The 24,540-nt window shown below is 39.0% G+C and overlaps 1 protein-coding gene across 1 annotated transcript; it reads left to right on the top strand.

Moving 5' to 3' along the window:
- The first annotated feature begins 14 nt into the window (after positions 1-14).
- LOC140953966 (dynein axonemal intermediate chain 3-like) lies at positions 15-23,770 on the top strand. Its single transcript, XM_073403352.1, has 25 exons — positions 15-359; positions 447-551; positions 1,937-2,095; positions 2,267-2,425; positions 4,446-4,486; positions 5,514-5,633; positions 6,553-6,664; positions 7,174-7,252; positions 8,369-8,493; positions 8,900-8,989; positions 10,604-10,696; positions 13,001-13,126; positions 14,751-14,824; positions 15,775-15,907; positions 17,357-17,444; positions 17,877-18,001; positions 18,536-18,599; positions 19,398-19,528; positions 19,635-19,707; positions 20,591-20,648; positions 20,946-21,019; positions 21,712-21,803; positions 22,208-22,330; positions 22,881-22,934; positions 23,321-23,770. The coding sequence occupies exons 1-25, from the start codon at positions 111-113 to the stop codon at positions 23,405-23,407; spliced, it is 2,634 nt and encodes an 877-aa protein (XP_073259453.1). The 5' UTR covers positions 15-110; the 3' UTR covers positions 23,408-23,770.
- The last annotated feature ends 770 nt before the right edge of the window (positions 23,771-24,540 follow it).

Here is a 24,540-nt window from a genome sequence, read left to right as displayed (position 1 = left end):
GTTACTTGTGTTTGAATTTTTGATCCGGGATATTGTTATTCAAAATGGCGGCAATTAGAAGCTCACAGTAGCCTACGGGGTTGCAAAACATAAAAGCATATCCTTAAAAAATGCCTGAGGAAAGAAAAGATGAAACAAACGCCAGTAATGCCGGCGAAGAAGAAGGAGAAGAGGAGATTCCAACGGATATAATGCCACTCTTCTTCACGAGCAAAACCCAAGAGATATTTGGGTGCAAGGGAGACGAAGATGTCACCGAGGAAAATCCCTACAAGTTGATCCCTAAAGAAGCGGTATTTCAGGATTTTAAAGACCGAGCAGCTGTCTCAGATTTTCATCCAGCGAAACAAATCGTCTTGGTAGGTTTGCAGTTTCTTGGAGCACATAAGCTTAAGCTCAAGTTAACTACTTTTTGCATGTCATTGGCTAAGTTTTAATTTATGTAGGATTACCCAGGCGACGAACTTCTTGTGGTGTATGATTCTGTGTTCAAGTATGGTCAGAATTTTTACCTGGTTCTTACGGAGGAAGCTAAGGAAAGAATCCTAAATGTAAGTGACCAATACAATTTAAACACTGGTTTACACGTATGTTCTTCCTTTGTTGCAGACCCAAAGACTTACGACAGATGCAGTTCATGCTGTTCAGTTGTTGCTTTCATTTACTGCGGGCGACAAGAGGAGCCCGCAATTCTAATCTCCAGGCCCTGGTTGTTCAAATGTTGAGTAGCGCTATCCACCAGACAAAAATCTATCCAGTGGATAGTGCAATTGGTTTCCCTAATATTTATCTGCTGGATAGTGATTCATCCAGTGGGTAGCACTATCCAATGTTTGAACAACCAGGGCCAGCATGTATGTAGCCAGCATTCGTTCGGACTTCCACTAAGAATTCATGGAATGCGCAGAACACAATTTGATCATGCATGTTTAGACCATCCTCGGGGACCCAGGGGCAGTCAGTCGTGCCGGGTTAAAAGGCGCGACAAAAGTTTTCAAGCATGCGCGGAAGAGCCCCTGGGTACTGACTCTCACCGGACCATTTCCAAACGGTCAAGAGAATGCTGGTTCCTGATTGGGCACAAAAAATGCTTTGTATTATTGTGCCCAATCGGCGAACAGTTTCTCCTGAGTTCTTTTTGTGAGTTCGTACACTTTAGCCTGAATGTCTTTGTTACTTACACACGGTTGTGCTCTGGCGGTGCTTGGTTGCCTCTGGTATCTTAACTATGTTCCCAGGCAACTGGAAAATCAGTCCCCCTCCCCCCTAGAAATCATATATGGGGCACCTTGACAGACCTCTCAAGCCTCATGGATTTGAGGGTAATCTTAAGGTCTCACGATAAGGCACAAAAATCTCACGGTAAACAGATTCACAAGCCGATGGAATACACTTTCCTTGAATATTTTCATTTTTGCCTTGTAAAATTGATTTTCTAGCACTAATTCTGTAAAAATCCACAGTTCTAATGCATATTAATTTGTCATATTTGATCAACTGGTTGACAAGACATGGACCTCACAACCATATGTACCAGTTTGTCGCATCTAGATGCGTTTCATCCACATGGTCAAAATGGCGGAAAGTGGTGAATATTGATAAAGAGGAAAAAAAACTATATTTTGATGAACACCTGGTTTTGGTTCTTTTTATTTCCCAAATCTCCAGTCACTGTTTTTTTGACCTTGATCTCCAGATTTTAGTCTTTTTGGGGTTGAGACGTCTGCCATGGATTTCACAGGTTCAGAGCACTGGTCTCCTTTCAATTATAAAGAACACACATAGAGCATTTCTGTAACACTCCTGCTTTAGAAATGGGGTACTTTTAGTCATGTCTCCTTAACAACTTAGTACTAGCTAGAATAGTGCTGTGCTGAGGCCTGGTTTAATAACAGAGGTCACCATACTTTGTATTTTTTTAATCCAATCTCATTAGCCTCCTCAAGAGGAGCTCCAAGCTGGTGAAGGAGAAGAGGCTGAAGAAGAAGATTTTGTTTTAACGCTTAGAAAGTTTCCTAGGACTCCACAGCCTTGGATATCACTGGGAAGTGAAGTGGAAGTGGAGGATGAAAATGTGATAGAAAACAGACCAAAGGTTAGAAGATTATTGACAATGACATTGTCATTGCTGTGTGTACTTGTAGCGCTATCTAAAAATGATTTCATTGTGCTGTCAGTGCTCTGTAGTCTTATTAATGTCTGTCTCTCAAGAACATGCTGACTGCTTCATAAGCTTTTTTTGTGTGATCTCGTTGACTACATGTAGGTGAAGTTTAGGATTTCAAGGAAAAGGCGTGAGTTTGGAGCTCCTGTTTTCTTAAGTGACCGCAATGTATCTGATGCTAAAGATGGCTTTGTGGAATGCCCTTCATTTGATGATGACAGTTATGGACTTCTGAAGAAAGAGTTGGACAAAGGCATACAGGTTTGTGAGAGCCCAAAGCATACATGTACTGAATGACTAAAGTCAGTCAGGTGAAAAGCTCACAGAGGCAAGGTTGTCAAAAGTAGCCGGCTGCCGGTGAAAATCGCCACCTACTTGGTTAGTTTCGGCCAGCTAAGTACTCTGCTTGGCATTTCTTTATGGATGGCCTATTTTTAAATAAAATATCCCTGGACTGGCCGCTTACTTTGACAACTCAGCCGTCTACTTTAAAACTTTCTGACAACACTGAGAGGGTTAAAATTATTGGAGAGTGTAATAACTAGGAACTGTGCTGTCTGCTTTTTTGTGCGATAAAAGACTGTCGTGAGGCACCTTTGTTGATTTAACAGAACTACATTTTTTAACTCTGCAGTGCTGTCAGTTAACACAGTTTGCCAGATTTTATAACCTTGAATAACTTTTCTCAATCCTTTCTCTTTGGTATTCAAAGTCTTTGGATTTTCAAACAGCTTTTGTGCATTCTGCTAAAACAGGGCAGTGATTTTGCTAGAAAAAGTTATGGTTAGTCTTGGGACTCATCTTGTGAAAAATCATGAGTCCCAGTCTGCAACCAGTGAGTCCCAGTTAAAAAACCAACGAGTTTGAAATTGAAAATGCTTGGGCCTTTATGTATCCAGACTGTTAATTTGAAGACAGACTCTAAAACTCTGTATTACAGTTTACTGAAATTAAAATATAGTACTTGACTATTTTAAAGTTCAACAAAGTGTAAAAGAAATATGCATCATTATAAAACAATAGCCATAAACAACTTCCACAGAAATTACACAAACAGGATTTTTCTACAAACGCACATGTTCAGATTGATACATGTAGATCGATCATTGCATCCTACTGGACGCATTTCATGAATTATTTTGCATTTTTGCATCACAGGACACAGAGGTAACAAAATCACTGACAGGGTATAGCAAAGCTAAAAAGGGTTTTCCATGACATGTGATAGGTCCCAAATTATTAGCATGATATGTGATCGGGCCCAAATTAGCTGCTTGAGGTGTGATTAGACATAGCTGGGTGGTTTGTGATTTACCATATTGACAACACGTGGTGCATCATTTTCCTTTTAGTGTTCTGGATTTTCGAATATCATTTGTAAATAGAACCACAGACATCAAAAACTACAGATATTCATGACATCATTTTCTGGTCCTTTTTATTGTCCCTCAACCTCTGATCTCCTGTCAAAATTGTATTATGACCCGGGGGAGGTACTTCAATCACATCAATCGTGCAGGCTGACAGACTCACACACATTTAATTATAAACTCTGTTCAGGACAGAGAGGGCAAAAACCATACCCCGTTCAGCAGCACGTCCTTGTTTTGTCATATAAGGGAGCGCGTCCCCCCTCCCTCCCCCCAGGATTATGATCTCTATTCTCAGATCAGTGAATACCAGTTAATAATGGTTAGTAAATTTCAGAAAACCCACTTTTGAGCAGTTAAAGTCATTAAATTAACTGTTAATGTGCGATCCTATCCAATGGACACTGAGAACAATTTATTAGTCAGAGCTGATTCATTCAATGGATTGAGATATTTGCCACATTTACTTACCATTTCGCCGTTTCCGAGATGCTCCTAGTCTTTGTTTTATAGTGAGGCTAAGTGTGAAGCTATTGATATGAAAATTATTTTTTATTCTCATGCAAATAAGCTTTTTTTCACAAGAAAGGTTTTGTTACTTACAGCCTTTTGAAAGCGAGAAATTTTAGAACTCAGAAGTGGCCTATTGCACACTTAATTTACATCATGCATAATGGCCAATTTTTTTCCCGTGATGCATGATGGCTCAAAAAAATTAGGCATGATGCATAATAGGTACCCCCTCCTTTGCCACCCTACAAAAAGGGTGCAATGTCCTTTTGTACATGATGTTTACTAGACATTATATGACAAGTTTCAATTAAATAAACCTGGTTTATGTGCACATTTAGTGTGCATACCACAGGAAAGGAGTCTGAATTGCATTTGGCTGTTGGTGTCTTTCTTTGCAGGCTGTTCCAGTGTTAACTGACATTGGAAATCAAACAGAATGGTAAGGTGCTGATCAGGGCTATACTGCATTGCTTGGTAAAAAATCAACTCTTTGAGAGGGAAATTGATGTTTAAGGATAATACTGTAAACTGTTTAAATGGATGTTACCACCATTCAAAAGGAAGCTAATACACGTGTAGCCTGTGAATGACAGACGTTTTTCCTCACTCATTGCTGCTGAGGGACGTTTTGTGAGGAGGAACGTCTGCGACTCAGCGACAGAAATTCCATACTGCTGACGTAAATCAATGTTTACATAAATAAATCCGGTAGTCATGGGTTTCCAAATGCAAATTAATTGTTCAATTTTACGTTTCTCCTGGTCGATTTTGGAGAAGTGTTGTGTTCATCTGCGAATGACCTGGAGCAAAACTCAAATGCTACTTTTAGAGAAGACTATATTCCACAAATATTGACTGTTTTGTTAGAGATTCATCGCGTTTTACATTTGACCTTTGTGGCCTTTTGTCTTTTGTCTGTCATTTGTAAACAATAGCTAAAACAATGAATCTACTCTGTCGACCAATTAGCACTTCTGACCGGATTCCGGACAGATTTTGCGTCATCAGTATGGAATTTCTGTTGCTGAGTCACAGACGTTCCTCCTCGCGAAACATTCCTCAGCGGCGATGAGCGAGGAGAAACGTCTGCCGTTCGCAGGCTACTACACGCGTAGTTTGTGAACAGGCACAATGTATGCAAACTGTTTAATTAATGTTTTTTCTTCAAAGTTATGTGTGGCTTTATTTCAGATACAAAAGAATAATGAGTGACCATCTCCTTGAAACAGATAACTGTTGTTTTGATTCTGATAATTTTACAGTCACATAATATACACTCGCTGTTTTATGTCTACTGTGTGCAGTTGCTGTATGGTATTATTGTGATTTTTACCCTCTGCATTTTTTGTTTCCAGAGGGGACTTAAAGCTACATACTTACAGCTGTAAATAACTTGATTTATATACATGTTATCATCACAAAATTATTTCAGTCATACACCTGTACTACACAATTTATTTCTACAGGAGAAAACCTTGTAATGCAGTGACCCAGTATGCTCCACGGACCATAGAGGAAAAAACTAAAGGGGAGATACAAAAATCAATGGTTGACTTACTTAGTTTTATGGACAAGGTCACACCAAGGTACATGTATTATGATCAAATATTATATGTATGTGCTGGCTATTACTTTACTGCTCAGTACCTGGAGAAAAGTATTTGGTTTTTGCTATACCCAGGGTGCAAAGAAAATTATTTTTACAGCTTGCCATTCAGGCAAGCTGAAGCCAGCATTTACCAGCCCAGACATCATTTCAACTAGCCCCCATACCTTTTGACTGTGAAATAATAACATGATGTACAGTATTTGCACTCCATGGTATCCATTCACTTATCCTACATGTACCCCTTGATCTCACTGCATCTTTTTTTGGATCTGCCAATCCATACACCCACCTAAATGGGCTGTTGCAATTTTTATAAAATACTTGTAATAATAATAAAATAATGGAACTAAAATAATACATGCCATTTTCCATTTCTGGAATTAAAGTTGAACCTCCATTTAACAACCATCTCTCCACAACGTTCACTTCTCTACTACAGCCCTTTTTTTGCGGACATTTCATACATCATGACTCTTCTTTAAACCTCTCTACAATCAAATGGCCACTTTCTTCTGTCCCCAAGGTGGCCGTTGCGAAGAGGCTCGTCAGCTATAATCTTGTACATTTTGTTAGTTGTGTGATGTTCAAATGTACATCATTATCAGCATGCAAAGAAATAGTGTCCGATAACTCGGGACTAGTGGATTTTGCTATCAGGCCGGTGCGTTCTATTCTTAAGTTAACAGGCAAGTGATGTTTTTCAGGGAATTCAAATCACAAAGGAACCGTAATCAAACCTGCTCATCAAAAATTTTTTTTTTCGTGTTAGTAGAAACGACTTTTGGACTAGTACACGCTAACTACAACTTACCTGAATGGCAAGCTGTAAAAGTCCCTTTCTTTGCACCCTGCATTATCATGTATAAAAGATTTAGACGTATTTGTTGTTGTTGCAGATTTGAGTTGGCTTTACAACAAAATGAGATTTTAGATGTGTTTTATGATGACTATTTGTCCCTGGCAGATGATGAAACTACTTTTGGCGCAAAGTCAGACAACTATTTAAAGGTTATGTGATACATCATGAATCATAACACAAAACCAATAAAAACTTACAATTTTACTTGTTAGAGAACTCATGCACAAGAAAGATATTTACCACAGTGTTTTCAAGTTAGATCCGATGAAATGAGAATATGTTTGTTAAACACATTATTGAATTTAAGTGTCACTCAGCAAATTTTCATTCTTTGGCATATTCATGGAAACAACATGTACATGTACCGTAGTTGAAGTTAAGATTTCTTTTGGTAATAAAAAATATTATATGTAATTACTAAATTTATGCTCAAGTGCATTTTTTGTCTAAATATATTGTGGTTCTGCCATTAGGTAGCTGTATAGCTACTTCATATTAAAGCAGAGATCTTTTTGCTTAGAGGCCAGGTTTACTGAAGTCTCCTATACTACAACAGTTTGCAGAATGTTCGTTTGTCTTCTAAGTTGCAGGAAATGTTTTTAACAGTCTTTCTGATTTGTATTCAAGGTAATAATTTGCAATCATGTGATGTTTGCAGGAATACCAGTCCTTCACTGATCTTCAGTACAGCAAGGAAAAAACTATCACAGACATCCAATGGCATCCTGCTATCAAAGGTAACATTAACCTTTAAAGTTGCCTGTAAAGTTGATTGTAAAATGGCCTGTAAAGTTGTCTCTAATTTTGCATAATGAAATAAAGAAAGAAATAAATAAACATTAACTATGACATTCCAGAGGATTTTTTGCCTTTAATGCAGGTTGCCATGAGCAATCTCTACAGGATACAGTGCAGTAGATGTTTAGCTAAATTGTTTAGTTTGACACCTAGGACTCTGTTTCTCTGTTATTTTTTGAGCAAACAGGTTTAAAAAATCTAGAAAAACTAGTGCATTAATTTTTCTTTAAGACTATAATGCACTAACAAGGTGACATAAAAAACAAATAGTTATACAGATGTACATTAAGTATTAATTTTGTGAATCATACTGCCCTGTATAAGCGTGTCAGTACTTACAGGGAGTGTAGAGTGTTCTAGACAGAAATATTTATTCCCCTTTCAAAATTATTTTGCATCTATGTATGAATGCAGTTAAAGACAGATGAGTTTATCTTTTGGTTCCCAAATAAATGCTGGGTATGAAAGGTGGAGTTGTGGATCCAGCCAGAAAAGTTTGAAGTAAACAGCCGGATTTGCTTTAGAGAATATTGTAAATTTGTAATTTGAATTTTTGTAAATTGTAATTTGTTTACCCACGGAGCTCTAAGGAGTTCTTAAGAACTCGTTGAAACGTGTCCGTGCGTTCCAGATGGAATTGGAAATTGAAAGTGTTGGTTTTTAAGGAGAGGGGAAAACCAAAGTACCCGGAGAAAATCCTCTCGGAGCAAAGGAGAAAACCAACAACAAACTCAACCCACATATGGCGTCAACGCCAGGATTCGAACCTGGGGCACATTGGTGGGAGGCGAGTGCTCTCACCACTGCGCCACCCTTGCTCCCCGATATAAGAGCAAAACGGCCTCAGAGAGAAATTTATGAAAGCGTCTAGATTTGGGCATCATTTTGGGTTATTACTGCCACGGACATTGTGAAGAAATTGAAAAATACAAGTTAGTTATTCAAGAAGTTAACCCTTATCAGATGCTTAAAAAAATCAGTGTCCGTATTAACGGGGTTTGACTGAAAAGTGTTTATTGATGACTTGTCTTTCTCTTGTTCTTCACGTTCAATAGGCATCATTGCAGTTTCCTGTGGTGAAGGTCTTTCATTTGATGACAGGGTGGATTACTTTTCACGTATTCTTATGACTTCTTCGCTGGTACTTATTTGGAGCTTCTCTGACCCGATTCATCCGCTGGTATGTGTTTTTTGTAATTAAATAAAGCAAAGGGTACTTTCAAAAAATGTAATAGACAGTGTTATTGATGTTAATGTTTTTCCAAAGACATAACAGACTTTACAATAAAGAAAATGACATTCTGATGGTTTTACTGAAGATGCATTAGCATGGTAATTGCGCAAATTAAACGACGGATGATTAAAATGAACATTTTTACGTGAAACTGTTCTTGCTAAGAATGATGTTATTGAATTCCCGTAAAATTAAATGAATTTATATTGTCTGTTAATTAAAGCCAAAGGTGTATTAGTGAAACCAATTGTGTTAAACACTGGAGAGAAATTTATCCAGTGGATTGGGTTATCCACATGATAAGTGGCGGTGTTCAAATAGTATTTTTAAAACAGAATGTATTGTTCTTTAGGCTCTTCTTGAAGCTCCTGATGATATCTTTTGCTTCAAGTTTAATCCTTCTGACCCAAATATCATTGCTGGAGGCTGCATAAATGGACAGGTGACAGTACAATTCCATGTTTGTAGAGCTGCAAGTATTTTACTTGTCTCTCTTTAAAAGGACATAGCGTGTGGCACGAATTTTTTGCAGGTTCTAATTTTTGCGATTTTTCGAGGTGTTCGCAAACATTTTTCCCGCAAAAATTTACTCCTGAGTAAATTTTCTCTAATTCGCTACACAAAAATACAGTGCTAAGGAATCCTGTCTGTTCAATCACAGCTTGTCTTTTTCATTCAGAAACAAAACGGTATACAATGAAATACTGGTTTATTGTTTGAAAATATATATTTTTTATTGAACGTAGTCAATTGTAGTCAATAAAAACGAAAATATTATCAGTGCTGGGTACTGGGCACTTTCTGAAATCGCAAAATTTAATTCCCAGCAAGAAAAACCAATTTGTCCTAATCGCAAAAATTAATTCCCTGCAAAACACAAAAAATCGCCAGTCGGCAAAAATAAACTTCCGCAAAAATTTCGTGCCACACGGTCAATGCATATCCTGTTTTAAGTCATAAACTACGAGTGGTCCCTCAGTTTCCTCAGGAATAATTCGCAAGCGTGCGTGAGAATTGCCACGCGCGAGTCACGAGAGGAGAAGCGAGACGTGAAGGAAGCAGAGAAGCTTACTACAGACAAAGCCAAATCATAAATGTTTGACTTTCTATCTTATCTCCGCATGTCACCTTCCTCGTGGGTGGTAATTTTCATGCCTGCTCGCGTGTTCCGCTCGTTCTACTACCCCTGAAGAAAAACGAGGGAGTACTCGTAGTCTACAGTGTTGCTAAGCCACCATGGTTGGACACAATCATGGTCTTTAACAATTTTTTCCATGGCAGGCGTGGGATTCATAGGACTGTATATTCACTACCATTCGTAATAATCATTGATTATTGATCCGCGTTCGTCTTGCACTCTTGCCTGTTGGATTCGGGCAAAATGAGCGGGGGGAACGGGGAGGGAGGGAGCGGAAGAGTTAATGAAATGTTTTGAAGGTGCTGTTTTTTCTGCGGGTATCCGTCAAATGTAGCCTATTTCCCTTTACTTTGTGGTATGATCAGCTGTTAAGCTGTCGTCCTTGAGGGCAATGGGTCTAATTCATTCTTACCCTATTACTCAGACAAAAAGGTGATAATAAAGTTGAAACAATTTCTTTTGGGGGGAAAGAAACGCGCTTTGATCGATTGTGTTTTTCACTGCTAGAGGACTACTTTTAATAATCTTGTAGTAGTGAAGCCAGTGAAATTAGTCCACTAGTTCTTAACATAATAATAAGATTAGGAACACGAACCAGTGAATTTTATTGAAGAAGGTTTGAAAAACAAATTGCTTCAAAGAATGCATGTACCTTTTGCGAATCACCAACCCCCCTTGCTTTGGCTTCAAAAGAAAGCCTCTACCCAAGGCGTTTGTATGAAGCAACATTGAGTTGGAGAAGTGTGGCCTCTTTGCTTGATGCGGTTGGTATGGAATGGGTCATGCTTTGTCAGCTAGTTTGCGTAAACGCAAAAAACCTTCCCCAAGTAGTTATGTCCAGAATTGCTGGTGTTAAAATGAATGAGTTTGTGATGAATATCAGTTGTAAAATTATGTGAATTATTTTGTTATGTTTAGATTGTGTTGTGGGACATAACAAACCATGGTGACAGATTACGCAGCCACAGACAGTCCCATGGTCAAACAAAGAAAAACTCCATGAACACACTGGTAAGGAGTGCTCAGCATACTATGGCGTCTATCAGTAACTGCAGTTGTGGTCCGGATAAAGAAACTTTGATCTGCGTTAAGGCGGAAAACTGATTGAATGATTATATGTAGAATCTGATGCGTTTTTGGCCCGCAAGGAGGGGGGATATCGTGAAAAGTCATGCACGAGTGGCACGCGTAACGAGACGGAAGAGCGAGGAGTGGGTTTGCCACTCACGCGTATCACTTATTTGCCTGCAAGCAAGGGGCATATCGCGAGAAGTCACGCTCGAGTTGCACGCTTAAGGAGACACGAGAGCAAGGGGTGGGGCCATCTGCTTGGGCGTTCACTTTTTCGCCACGAGTATCATTCCGTTCGCCAAACGAAATGGAGAGCTTGCTCACAGGTTAATGTGTATTCAGAAATGCCATTTTCAACATATCGGCTATTCTAATGCACGATATCTCCAATAACCGGGCTCCTTCTAAAATTTCTGAATTGCTCGTCCCTTCTTTTGCCGCAGGTAATTTTTATGTCTGGAGATCTAGACTCAATCAGCTATTATTATCTTTTTCTAGAAGTGGTGTAAGAATTTGGAACAAAATTCCTCTTACGTTACGTGAACAGCGCAAAGACCCTTTCAAGCGCAAATAGCCTGCGTAGCAAGCGTTTCCAATCGAGTTATTGCGCGAAAGCTAGAGCGGAAGCAGAAAAAGAAGGTTGAAGGGGGAGGGGGAGGGGAGAAGAGGAAACGCTTGCCCGCAAACCCCACGATTCTGGAAAACGCCCCTTGATGTTTCACGGTTCGGTTCATTTGTAAATTGACAGCTCGTCAAAATAGAAACATAACGAACAGATTACCCCTGGAATACCAGATATGTAAAATTACTTTGTTCTCTAACAGAACACGTTGCAGGCGATTGCAAGAACTGTAACAAAAAAGATTCACGATAAAAGAAAGTTAAAACTATGAGCGATTGCTGCGGAATTTCTTGTTTTTTTATTGTGTGGCTTTATCTCGTCTGAAACCTTGTCGACACGTCAAAGATGATTTTTCCGGAATTCACTCCGCCGGCTATAAGTTTTGCAGAGCGGCTGCTCTTCAGCCTGTGTCGAAACGTTCTCTACAATAGATGCCGCTAAATTTCCAATAATCAAAAAGAATCTTTTCATTTCAAAAAGCTGACAAATCGCTTGTCCATGGCGCCTTTAGCTAGTGTCGAGAACCGATGTTCTCATTTATGTTGATGTTATCTCCAACAAACAGTCTATTTTTCCAGTCAGATCCGCACGCCGTCATTCTCAATAAATTAGCCTTCCCTAGTCTCCACTGCTCGATCTCCAATTATACTTTGAAGACTCTGATCTCATAAACCTTCGCACAAACACGATTCCAATAAATAACAGTCCAAAGCATTTGTAATCTGCGACCACAAATCAGATGAGACCAGATCTGTGACGCACGAAAACAAAGCATACCTGGTTTGATTGATGTTTCGAATGCTAAATAATCAACACTACACGCGCCGCGCCAATCAGAAGCTGCGTTCGTGGGCGAACGCAGTTTTTCAAAATCGTGGGGTTTGCGGGCAAGCGGTTCCTTCGTTCCCCTCCCCCTCCCCCGTCATTCATTTTTTTTATCCTCTTGTCCCAGCTTTCTAGACGAACCTCGCGAGGAAACGCTTGTCGCTATAAATAAAAACCGCGAAATCATTGCCGTAAAATGAAAAATTAAGGCAACCTGTAACGTTCCCCTCCCCCTCCCCCGTCATTCATTTTTTTTATCCTCTTGTCCCAGCTTTCTAGACGAACCTCGCGAGGAAACGCTTGCTACGCAGGCTAAAGCGCAAATTACATAAATTACTGATCAAGGGTTTGGAGACTAAGAAGGTGTATGTTGATTTGAGTACCATTACCAATTCGTACCTGAACTCCTTATTCAGTTAAAGTGTTTTCCTTCCTTATATCTATAGGTGCTACATTTTATTTATTTATTTATTTCATTTTATTTTTGTTTTCTCTTCACCTACCGTTCTTTTGCCGAATTTATAGGAGACAATATTATTATTGTATTGTTGCCCACTTAGAATAGCTCCACTAATTGTGGGTAATATAGACTTAAATGTTGTTGTTGTTAAAAAATATCTCATCGCGCCATAAGGCGCGAAATATGCTTTATGCAAAATATGATCCAGTGCTTAAAAGTGTTTGTTTGCCGGTTATATTGGTATTTCAAGTAGATTATTTTTCAAGCAAATTTAATGATTTATCATTTCAGAGAGAACATCAGTCAACATAAGCGTTTTTTTCTTTTCTTTTTCAAGCCTGGATTTGAAGATGAATCAAGTTTCGACCGTTCACCCATTCTCCGGTACTGTGCAGTGTCGTCTATTGAACACAGTCATAAGACAGTTGTTTCAGACATTATGTGGATACCTGATCATATGGAGGTAATCAGCAAGCTGAATTTGCCAGAATAATCACTGACTTCATCTCTGCAAATAATACTAGGATTAACCTTTTTTTTAATGATCTGTTGTTTTATTTAAGATTAATAAAAGAGAAGTAGCGTTTGTGTAAAGATAAGTAGTCAATTCAGATGTAGATGTCTTTTTCGGCCGATCAGTGGTTACACAGCGCCATCTGTATATAATTATCACGATGGTCGACTGTGATTGCTGGGAAGATGTTGGTCCTTTTTTAATAGGCCTTTTGCATTAGTTGTTCACGTGATGAACTTTCGGTAAACACAAAAACAGATCGTTTTTGAAAAATTTTGTTAGCATGAACTGAAAGAGCATATGAAAATTAGGTAACCTGTAAATTTTCAGCCGTAATGAGCTCCGTAATGCTTAAGGAAATATTTCACGACAGTTTGAAAATGTCGTAACTTACAAGGATTTGTATAGAAAACTATTCAAGCGTGACTGGGTGGCAAGAGGCTTTCTTCGCCGTTCTTTTACTCTCTTAAAATGCTTAAAGGACATATTTCAACGAAGATTTTCATGGTGAAATGTTTTAAGAACCCGCCAATTATTTGTTTCATTACTTTTCTTAGGGTTTAAGAGTCACTCGCGCAAATAAGCGTTATTGCATAGCCCTGTAAAATTGTTTGATATATGTAGAGGTATATTTTTTCAAGTTTCATTGGCTGGGTAAAGAACCCAGACAATCCACCCTCACTTTGGTGAATAATTTTTCATTATAAAACGTTATATGAATGGCCGTGTTCACACTAGAAACGGATCATGATCCATCTTCAAAATCCGTCAAAATTGACGGAAAAAGGATGGATAAAGTCAGGCGGATTGTCCATCCAAAATTAAGACCGTTCCATTTTCAAATTAATCAGCAATTAATGAATTCGGCTTTCGTAGGTTATGAAGAATTAAGCAGATCTCGGAGGGTGTTATCCACCTCTGCCTTCGGCCTCTGTGGATCACACCCTCCTCGATCTGCTTAATTCTTATTATTCATTCAAAATAACTCCTAGTTTAAAAACATAGCTAAAACAAGCTTACCTGCATCGATGTTAAGTTTATCTTCGATAGTGTACGTCTAGATTGTCCAGCTATGTTTTTAGCCATTATTTCGCCTAGTTCCAGCTGTAGTGGAAGGGTCAGTGAAGGGTCCGCCATTTTAGTTTTCACAACGAAAACAACTCAATTTCGTCCCCAGGTCTTCTCGGTTAACGGTGCATTAACCTGTAGAAGGCTGCATTTTTGATCTTATTTCCTCGTTAAACACAAAATTCTTCCAAATTTGGTCATCTGGTTATGGTGAATTATGCGTGTGTTTTTAGCCAAACAGAATTGGGGAAATATTTTGAATGAAAGACGTATTATCTGTCTGACCCGAATTATCCAACGGATAACCCGTCTCAGACGGGTAATCCGTCTCTGGGGTGAATACGGCCAATTTATATTAATCAAAAGTTGAAGAAAGAAGAGCGAACAAATGTACAAACGAACGACAATAACATCAAGTGTGTTTCATGTTTGTTAATACAGTATTAGTATAATTGTCATCCACAAAAGTAAGCCTAACAGTTGGTTTAATTGCATGTGTCTTCAGATCGGGCGGATGGGTGTCGTAGTGGAAAATAAAACACAGCAGTGTAATCAGTTGATGTCATGTGCGGCTGATGGGTGAGTACCATATGAAAATAGTTTTAAGTTCTCCAAACTATTCGGATAAGAAAAAGTTGACATCTGATACCATGCTATAACTCCTGAAAGTCGATGATCTCTGTAAAAGATGGTGCCCGAGAATTTTGTGCTGTTATTAATTGATTGTGACCAGAAGGCACTGTATGAAAAGCTTTAGTACTAAAGCCTGTCACCATGTAATTCGCAAATTCATTGTTTGATGTTTAATTTGTTCTCAGTGAAAGACATTTCGTCGTGATTTGCACTGTTTCTCCTGTTTCTGTTTCAGCTGTTGGCATTCTGTCTGAGAAAGTTAACATTTCTTGATACCCAAAAGAAACGACTCCCCTACGATAGAAACGAGAATTGTTACTCGGAAACTAACAAAGTAACCGTACACATATCATGACAATGTAACTCTCTGTTTTATTTGCTTTTTAAACTTTGCCTTACTCTGAAGTGGTATGTTCAGACAAATATTCAGTGAAGTGAGGCAGAATTGAGTACATTGTATACTGCACAGTCACATGATGTATTATTCGGCATTCCTTTTGATCTTAACAAGTAATATTCTATATGATCTGTGTTAACTATATCTGCACAGAGCGATCTTTCTTCGTATTTTGACCTTGAAAAATGGTTTTCGTAAGTGCTCGGGGTTTTTTTATCAGCCAGTGGTTTTTTCTTTTTAAAAAGATCAAAACTTGGACTCGCCGACACCAAGGAAAACTGTAAGATTAGCGACTGGAATGCATTGTATCGCTAAACCGACCGAAAACTGCGCGCATTTCAGTAACCATTTCCAGGTCAAACAAAAACAGTTCTAACAGGAAAAGAAGAAATTGAGGCCACCGTACTCCATTTCTCTGTGTATGAGTTGTAACAGTCCACGATTTAAAAAAGTAAACAAACTAATGTTAAGTGTGGCCGGTTGTTTTGTTTCTATGTAGGACTGTTCTTGTTTGGGACACACGGCCAAGCAAATCTGCTGCACCCACTCAAACTGCTGCTGGTCATAACCACCCAGTTGGAATTCTTCCCACATTTAAACACCTGGATTTAACATGGAAGCCTGTCCTCAGGGTAATTTTATAATCCCTACTTGAATAGCTTAGCAAACTCGTGTGTGTATGTGTGTGTGTTACTACGTGAAAGCTATTTGTCACTTTTAACTGCTGCGGCTTGGTTATACCACGGAGATGCTGCTCTGATGAGGGACCACCGCTTAAAAATCACTACTTGATTTCCATTATAGCGGCCAACTCATGCTCCAGAGGACCCTTCTCCAATTATCTAGGATAAAATAAACGCACCAGCGTTGAACTTCGTTGTCTCGGCTTCGTTGCTCGTTTTTCGCATGATTTAGATAGAAGAGGGTCTGCTACTCAGGATAACTAAGAACACTAATGTTAAAAAATTTTGCAACCCGCCCAAATTAAAGCAATAGCGTTATGATCGGCGCTAGGGATAGAGCCACCCTTGTGCCTCTCTGTTCCGAGGGGTGGTATATTCAATTGACGTTGACTGTGAGGTTGTTATTTTGCGCAAAACAGTACTGTACAAGTAGAGTGTATGTCTAACGTGGGTGCAGTTTGTCCGGTGACTTACGATCTTGTTCACACTTAGAGCCACGTCCTTCCTGACGCGTAACGTTTCAAACATATTGTTTTTCTCGACTAAAAAGCCAGATTTCTTTTATGCATGCTGCTGAATAACTGGCAAAAGCATCTCAAATACATAGAGGCGATGCATACACTTACTCTAGAAGTGGCCCTTATCCATACTGTAGTGAGTCCATTCTATCGATACAATAGACCAGCCTTTCGGACACGTAAGTGGCTATTCTACTTAAAGAAGAACTATAACTGACAGGGATAAGAGGGAGCTTGAGCAACAACGACGGCGACGGCGACGGCTACGAAAACGTCACTTAAAAAGTGAAGTCGCGCTGCTTCAAACTCTATTGCACTTGTTCCATCTCGTTCAATTCGTCAAGAGTTGCAGTTTTTCTCTGGAGATTAATTTTAAAAGACTGTCTCGAAGTTCAGGGAAGAAAAAAGAAAGTCGTCTTGTGTTCACGTCCTCCCCAAAACGTGAAATTAGGCAGTTTCACGTCGTAGTCTTGCAGTGAGTGACGGCAACGACAGTTATAAGAAAGCATGATGCACTTGCCGAGTTGTTGTTTTTGCCGATCTAAACCTATTGCTTTTTAGCCGTTCTCGTTGACGTAACCGTCGTTGTTGCTTAGGCTTCCTAATTTCTAGGGAGACCTATTTGATTTACAGTAGCTTTATTTACAAGTATAACTAGACGTAATCACTGATGAAGGATCCGCGTTCGTCACTTACGCAAACGAAATCGAGTCGAAAGGAGTCCAGTTTCCTGACCGTGATGCCCTTGATAAAATCTGTAGGGGCGGCCAATCGGCAGTCGCCCGCAACACCTCGGAAATTTGTGTCTTTGTACCACAGGAACATCAAGACTTATTAGGATACCTTCTGAAGAACATTGGGCGTGTTTATTGTTACTTAGGTTACCGTATCGCACGTTTCTGGCGGTGGTGAATTTGGACCAAGTGTTTTCAGTATTTCAGAACGTCAAGGTGCAAGATCAGCCACTGGTGAGTTGTAACTGCATGTGACCGTCCATATAATAGCCTAGGACTTTTTTTTCGATGAAAGGCCCATTATAGTTACAGGGTCTGGCCCTCTTGTGAAACCTAGTCATGCCTAGTTGGAGTTAAAAAGTCTACAGTTTTTGGTACACATATGTACAGAATTTCCTGGTGATATTCAGTTATTGTTGGAAGAATCTCTTTGCCTGATTGATACGTTGGTGGACACTAAATTGAAGATAGTCGATGTCAGTTTAAAGTGGTGTACTTGTGTCTTCTTTCATCATCAACGCGTTCCTTACCGTCCCAAATATCCCAAACACAGCGCTGAAAAGAATTACATAAGATGTCTTTGTTATGTGGGATACTCTGTAAACTACAACTGTATTACCAGTAATGGAATCCTTTTTTAACATTCCAACTTCTGTGATATTTTAGCACTTAAACCACCTGAAGAGAAAGAATCCACGGTTACTTCCAATTTATCATCTAGTATTTCCAAGGGAAAGGATCAAGGCAAGCTGCTGGAAAATGTCAGCTCTAAGTTTTTTGTTGGCACTGAGGTGAGCTGCTTTGTACACTGTGTAATTTTACCAGAATGCACTAAAATGATGAGCCAGAGTCCTCGGGTTGCTTGGTGCGAAATGTGATTAAAAGGATTGTTTAGGGGTGAACCGTTACAAATGACTTCACACGAATTGTAAACAGATAATTTATGAGAGAAAAATCAGGTAAAGGCGATGAAAAAGGTATCCAGACCGCTTATTTATAACTTGACCGCTATGCTCCCTGTATTTCAGTAAGAAACCAATTGTGCTTCTCTAGACCTGTGACTTGTGACCTGCAAAATAAACCCTGCTGTTAATATACAACTTGAATCTGGTGTCTAACTGAGATTTTGGTTGGAAAAAAAACTTGAGATTCTTTAAAAGTCATGCCATGTATACACTCAGGCTTTTAGGTTTAAGTAGATAACTAATGTCGATAATTTGAAATATGTTGTGAACATGCAAGGGCCCAGGTATGCTTGTTTCATGACAGGTGGGGCTACGCGTCTCACTTTGTTTGAACTGTACTGTGTTCTGTTTTGAATTTAGGAAGGCGACCTCGTCTACATGGACTGGAAACCTGAAAAAGATAATGATAGTGGCAAAATAGTCAGTAAGTGCCGCTTATTTTATTGCTAAGTATTTCTGCTTCTTATAATAACAATAATGACTATTTATTAAGACTCACTGCAGCAATATACAGAATGGCTGAATTACAGAGCTATTTACAAAACATATAATACTAAAAGATAATACAATAAATCCAATAAATACTAGAAAATATAATTGTACAAGCCACTAGGTATACTTGCGTGACAAACTCTTGCGCGCGCTTGGTCCTACAGGTAGGACGCGTGGAGCGGCTAGTGCCAGATCTAAGATTATAATTATGCACAACCTCCTCCTGTTTGGGGAGCATAAAATGCAAGGGGTGATTCTCATTCCGGAGTCTATCAATATAAGCCTGGCATAAATGAGCGCGTCTGTCACTTAGAGTTGTTAAATTAAGGGCATTTTTAAAATGCCTCGTTGTAACTCATTAAAGGAAAATGATGCGCATAGCCCTTTTTTTTAATGCTCTCAATCTTATAAGATAGAAAATCTGGTATATTTTGCCAGACAGGGGCAGCATATTCTTGAACAGGACGAACAATGGTTGTATAAATCTTAGCCAGTGAAGCTGGAGGTGCACCACATTGCTTAAGGACGTACCCTTAATGAGTAAAGCCTCCTGTTTCCCTTTTGCACTATAACTTCTACATGATGATTCCATTTCAGGTCATTACTTACATAAACGCCTAGTAACTTATATGTCATGACTCTCTCAATTGTGTTACTACCAATTACAATAGCTTCTTTCAATCTTGCCACTGATGACATTAAATTATATTATTTTAATTGTTGTGTTTAGCTCCCCGCCCTGAGCAGGTCTGGGCAGCCCATGATGGTCCTATATCCTCTCTTCAGAGGTCACCTTTCTTTAGAGATATCATCCTCACTGTTGGTGGATGGACATTTGCAATTTGGAAGGAAGGCGTTACGGTACAGTTTCTAGTTTTTACTCTTAAGTGTACCGGATGGATTGAAAACTAAATGTGCATGAGTAAAAGAGGTCACATTTTATTTCTTTGATTGTTGTACTATATAGGGTGGACCTCTTCTTCAGTCAGCGAGTCATCTAATGAGGCTAACAAGAGGACACTGGAGTCCTTCTCGGCCAGGTATAATAAGATGGGAGGGGTATTAGTAACCAGTTACTGTGTATCTAGGATGAAAGGTTTTACGATAGGTTTGTTAACAATGCAATTCAAATAACTAAAAGTTCTTTAACACTCGTTTAGTGAATCAATTGCTTGGTTTATCCGTAATTTATCAAATACTTTTGTCGATGTAATGACATCGTTTTTTTGCCGTTGGTTATTTAACAATTAGTGAATGAGGGTGAGTAGGATGTGAAGAATTATGCAGATTTCGGAGGGTGTTATCCACCGAGTCTAAAACTTACGAAAGCCGAATTCGTTGATTACTTTATTATCCATTCAAAATAACTCTTAATTTAAAAACAAGTTAAAACATGCTTACCTTCGTCGATGTTAAGTTCACCTCGATAGTGCATGTTTAGAAGATAAAGGGCTGTTCAGGTCTGCAAATATACTCCAAATAGCAGATGTCGTCCGTCGAGTTCTCTTCTTGCTATGTTTTTAGACTATAGTTCGTCGTGAAACGAGTAAAATGTTCCGCCGGCTGTTCGGCCATTTTCCTTTGCACAATCAAAACAACTCAACCTCGTCCCCAGGTCTTCTCGGTTAACGGTGCATTAACCTGCAACTGTGCTGCGCTTTTGACGTCATCGGTTGATTAATCGAAAAATTCTTCCAAATTTGGTCAACAGTAGCTGGTTATGGTGAATTACGCGTGTGCTTTTAGCCAATTAGAAACGGAGAAATATTTTGAATGAATAATAATGAAATTTAATAATCTTCGTGAGTAGTCTAGAAAAGGAGGGAGCCCTGGGAACGAGGCTGAACGAAGAATGAAATTTTCCTTGCATAGCTTAGCTGAGTTCTGCTGCAGTGAGTAACACATTATTCTTTCCGTTCTTAGGGGTGTTTTTCATCACTAAAACAGACGGAAATGTAGACGTATGGGACCTTCTTGACAGGTATGTGATTGTGAAAGAAATTTGTCGTTTAAGGCCAATAGGTCATTTGTACGATGACGTCGTTTTATTACATGTTCTACGACCAGAATCCTTCAGGCTTTTGCTTTTTGTGTAAATTAGGGCTTTTGTCATTTTAATCACGCTTGGATTGCCAAATTTAAATATATAATAATACATACTGCATTATTATATGGGAAATCAAAAGATACAAGCTAAAGAGGGAGATATTTTATGGTGGAAAAAAAAGGATTTGTCTATTTATTCGGTTATGTTACTCAGTTTTGTTGTTATTGTTAGGTCACATGAGCCTTCGTTAACACAGAATGTTACTGCTGCTCCGATTACAACAATTGCACCTCATCAAGTCTCAAGTGAGTTTGAAACAAGCATAATACATGAAGTATAGTAAATACTTTTGTTAAATGAAGATATGATCGTCGCAGTGGTAATTGCAATTTAAGCAATTGCAAATTAACCCGAAAAAAGTTTCACATATCCAAAGGGGTTTTAAGTGCGAAATACATTAAAACAAATAGTAGCAATTAAAACCTATTAGACTTACTGCTTGAATTCGCTGTGACGAAGAGTAAGGGCTCCGGCCCCAGTTGTTCAAAAGCTGGATAGCGCTATCAACCGGATAAATCACTATCCAACGGATAAGTGTTAGGGAAACCAATTGCACTATCCAATGGATAGTGAATTATCCGGTGGATAGCGTTATCCACCTCTTGAACTACTGGGTTCTGAACGTCAGTTTTTCAATCTTGTTACGGTGGAAAATTTGACTTTGTCGACTCGTTTGAAAAAAAAAGCCAGTACTGAAAACTTGTGTACTATTTATGACTGCTCAGTTGTTCGGAGGTTGGAAAGCTCTTTCCACCTGGTTAATCACTATCCAGTGGATACACGTTTCGTATTAGGTAGATCACTTGGGTTATCTACTGGACTGTAATTTGTCCAATGGGTAGCATTATCCACCTTTTTAACTACTGGGTGGTGGTTGCGATGCATTATGACCTGTCTGCACCTACAAGCCAACTTGTCTTGATTGTTTGGTTGTTAGGTAAACAGCAGCTTTTAGCTGTGGGTGACAGTATGGGCACGTTACATGTCATGGAAGTACCATGGAATCTCAGACACCCATCAGCTAATGAGGTAAACTGTACAACTGTTATTTTCTTCTTGATTCATTTAGTTGAATTTACTGCTGGAAACTAGTTGAAACAAAAGAAATAACTGACACATGACAGGCATTGTTCACCCATAGCCTTTTTTGCATGAGGTGCTTTTTGGGATACATGTAGACTTTGCTTAACCTTCGCAGGCGAGAAAAAAAAGCGACTTTTATTTTCATTTAATATAATTTAAATTACGTTTTGTTCGTTTGTTTGTTTGTTTTTCTCTTTTTTTGGGGGGGGGGGGGGGGGTGGTGGGGGCTTGCCCATTAATCTGTTCGGTAAAGGTGGTTTCAGAGTGTGAGTTTGAGTAGCCTATGTGCAACTTAAATCTTGGTGTAATAATCAACTTGTTATTCTAATCGCTGTATTAAAACTTGAAAGGCCACTGCCATGGAGAACTTCTTTGAGCGTGAAGTGAAACGTTTGGCGTTTGTGGAGGAAAGAATGAAAATCCGAGATCAGGAAAAGAAACAGCTTGATGCAGAGGAAAGTAGACGTCAACAGGTGAGGGCAGGCTCTAAAAAGGTTCCCTCTGGTGCCGGGAACACTATAACAGCTTCTTTGGCGGTTGATATTATGACATCTCATATAAACCTTCATGAGCCGTAATATTTCATTGTCGTGTCTTATAACTGCGATCGGTATTGTCCCTATTGATTCTTCCATGGTTGGCTTTGAGAAGCAGTATCGTTAACATCAATGCATATCTTTTTATCAGGGTTGACACCGGGTTCGAAGTACAAAATTAATAAACGCCGCGGCGTTTAATCGAATAAATTTGGTATTGGTATTAAGAAGAGTGAGGACTGGTTTCGTTTTTTATTTTTGTTCTCAAATAACACTCCATGATCGTATTCGTACTTGAGGGCATAACTTTTAACATTTATTCTGTGAATGAGTTCCTGACTTATTTAGCTGTAAGTTAACACTTGTCCGTTACATTTGGCGGTGAAGAGAGGCTCTTAACCACCAAACCCGCATCAGCTTCTATCTTTTACGTTCTTGACTGTAGTGCTGTATAGAGGTGGTCTTTGTAATGTATGTTTCATTGTAGGAAGCCAAGCGACCCGAGGATACTGAAGCCGACTTAGATGCTCGAATGAGAATGGTGAGCTTCCACCTCCTAATTGATTTTTACCAGTATCACTTTTTTATGGTTGTCACCCTTTTCCATGCCTAGCTCTTCTAGTGCTCTCTATATCTTTTTGTTTTTTTTTTTTCGTTTTGGTTGTATCGATGTAGCCTGAGAAAACACCCGGCATTCCGCGCCACCACTGGTTTCTTCGTGGTGACGTCGCGAAATGTTGGCTGTTTTCCTAGGCTAGATTGAAGGGGATTGTTGACGGTGTACATGTGTTTCCAATGGAAAATCGGGGAAAAGGAGCTCATCGAAAAAACGTTCTTTTTATAGCAAGACGTCCTCTTGCGTGTTACTGTTTGGGCTCCCAACCATCATTCTTCTTTAAAGTTAATTCACATATTTATCGTATACAGGAATATCAGGAATATTTGCAGATGGAAAAACAATTACTTGAAGAACTTGGAATCATAGAGGAGTCGGATGATCAGCCCGAAGTTTAGAACGGCGTACTCAACCGCAAGCTATGATCAGTTTTTTGTTCAAAGTGTAAATATTTGTTAAGGTAATCACTTACTTTCAAAGAAGGGATTAATGGGGCTAAAATCCTTTTACCAAAATCCTAAGCTCTTCTCTGAACCTTCCATTGCGATGTAAATACTTTGGTTTTCGAATCGTTTTTGGACAATTTACGAGGCGATTTTTAGCAATGACACTCTGCATTTAGTTAGGGTCACGTCAACGAGTCAGAAAGCATTGTACATATAATTCGATGAGACTGCCTAATTATAGTTGTAACCACCTAAACGTAACGAAAGAGAATGTTTGTCTTGTTCGTTGATTCAAATAAACTGAGAAGATCAGAATGCAAGTTTGATTCTCGGAAAAGTTAGTTTTTTCAAATACCGATTTTATTTGCTAAGCAAGTAGCGTAGAAAAATGTGATGTAGCTAAGACAAAATTAATGATTTCACCACCGTGCACCTGTCAAAGGTAGTTTGAAATAAGAACAAGTAACTGTCTGGCTTCTCCGGCTTCTCTGGCCTTGTGAAATCCCGTTGCCAATACTCATGGCTAAGCAACGGTCAGCAGGTTTACGTAATTTTTAATTTCTTTTTTTTCTTCTCCTCCTTCTCCTTCCTCATTTTCTCCTCAATCTTTTTTTATTGGTCGTGTGTCCAACCCTTTTCTCCCCAGTTCTTCTCTCGGCCACGCCCACGCTTTTTCTCTCACGTTCTTTGACCCCAAAGTCTTCCTCTTCTCAAGTGCAAAATAACAAAGCATGGAAAATACTGTTTTACACTCTCCGAGCATAGGTCTTTACTGGAGGCTAGTGATCGGTGCTTTTAACTCGACAATATCCGGCTCGTTAAATGAATGACCTCTCATAGCTATCTTATGACACATTGGAGAGATTCACGTTAACGGAAAATCGGCAAATGTCAATTTTTACCACTTGACCAAGTTCTCCCTCTACTTGTCGTTTATTATTCATAATATCTACACATAATAAGTATTATTATTATTATCATTATTATTATTATACATTGTACTCATTATCTGTCTTCTCATTGGCTAAGAGCTTACAACGAATTTTTGAAATCAGGGCAACCTACAGATTAGTTAGTTATCTCAA

Source organism: Porites lutea, chromosome 12, assembly GCF_958299795.1.
Source record: "Porites lutea chromosome 12, jaPorLute2.1, whole genome shotgun sequence".
Lineage (NCBI taxonomy): Eukaryota > Metazoa > Cnidaria > Anthozoa > Scleractinia > Poritidae > Porites > Porites lutea.
The sequence above is the reverse complement of the archived record's forward strand: the minus strand, read 5'-3'. Positions and strand labels throughout refer to the sequence as shown.

Excerpts from the sequence above, each read along its gene's own strand:
- LOC140953966 (XM_073403352.1), top strand. The coding sequence starts at position 111 with ATGCCTGAGGAAAGAAAAGATGAAACAAACGCCAGTAATGCCGGCGAA. Across the intron at positions 5,634-6,552 it reads ATGGACAAGGTCACACCAAG|ATTTGAGTTGGCTTTACAAC; the intron begins GTACATGTATTA and ends TTGTTGTTGCAG. Across the intron at positions 7,253-8,368 it reads ATGGCATCCTGCTATCAAAG|GCATCATTGCAGTTTCCTGT; the intron begins GTAACATTAACC and ends CACGTTCAATAG.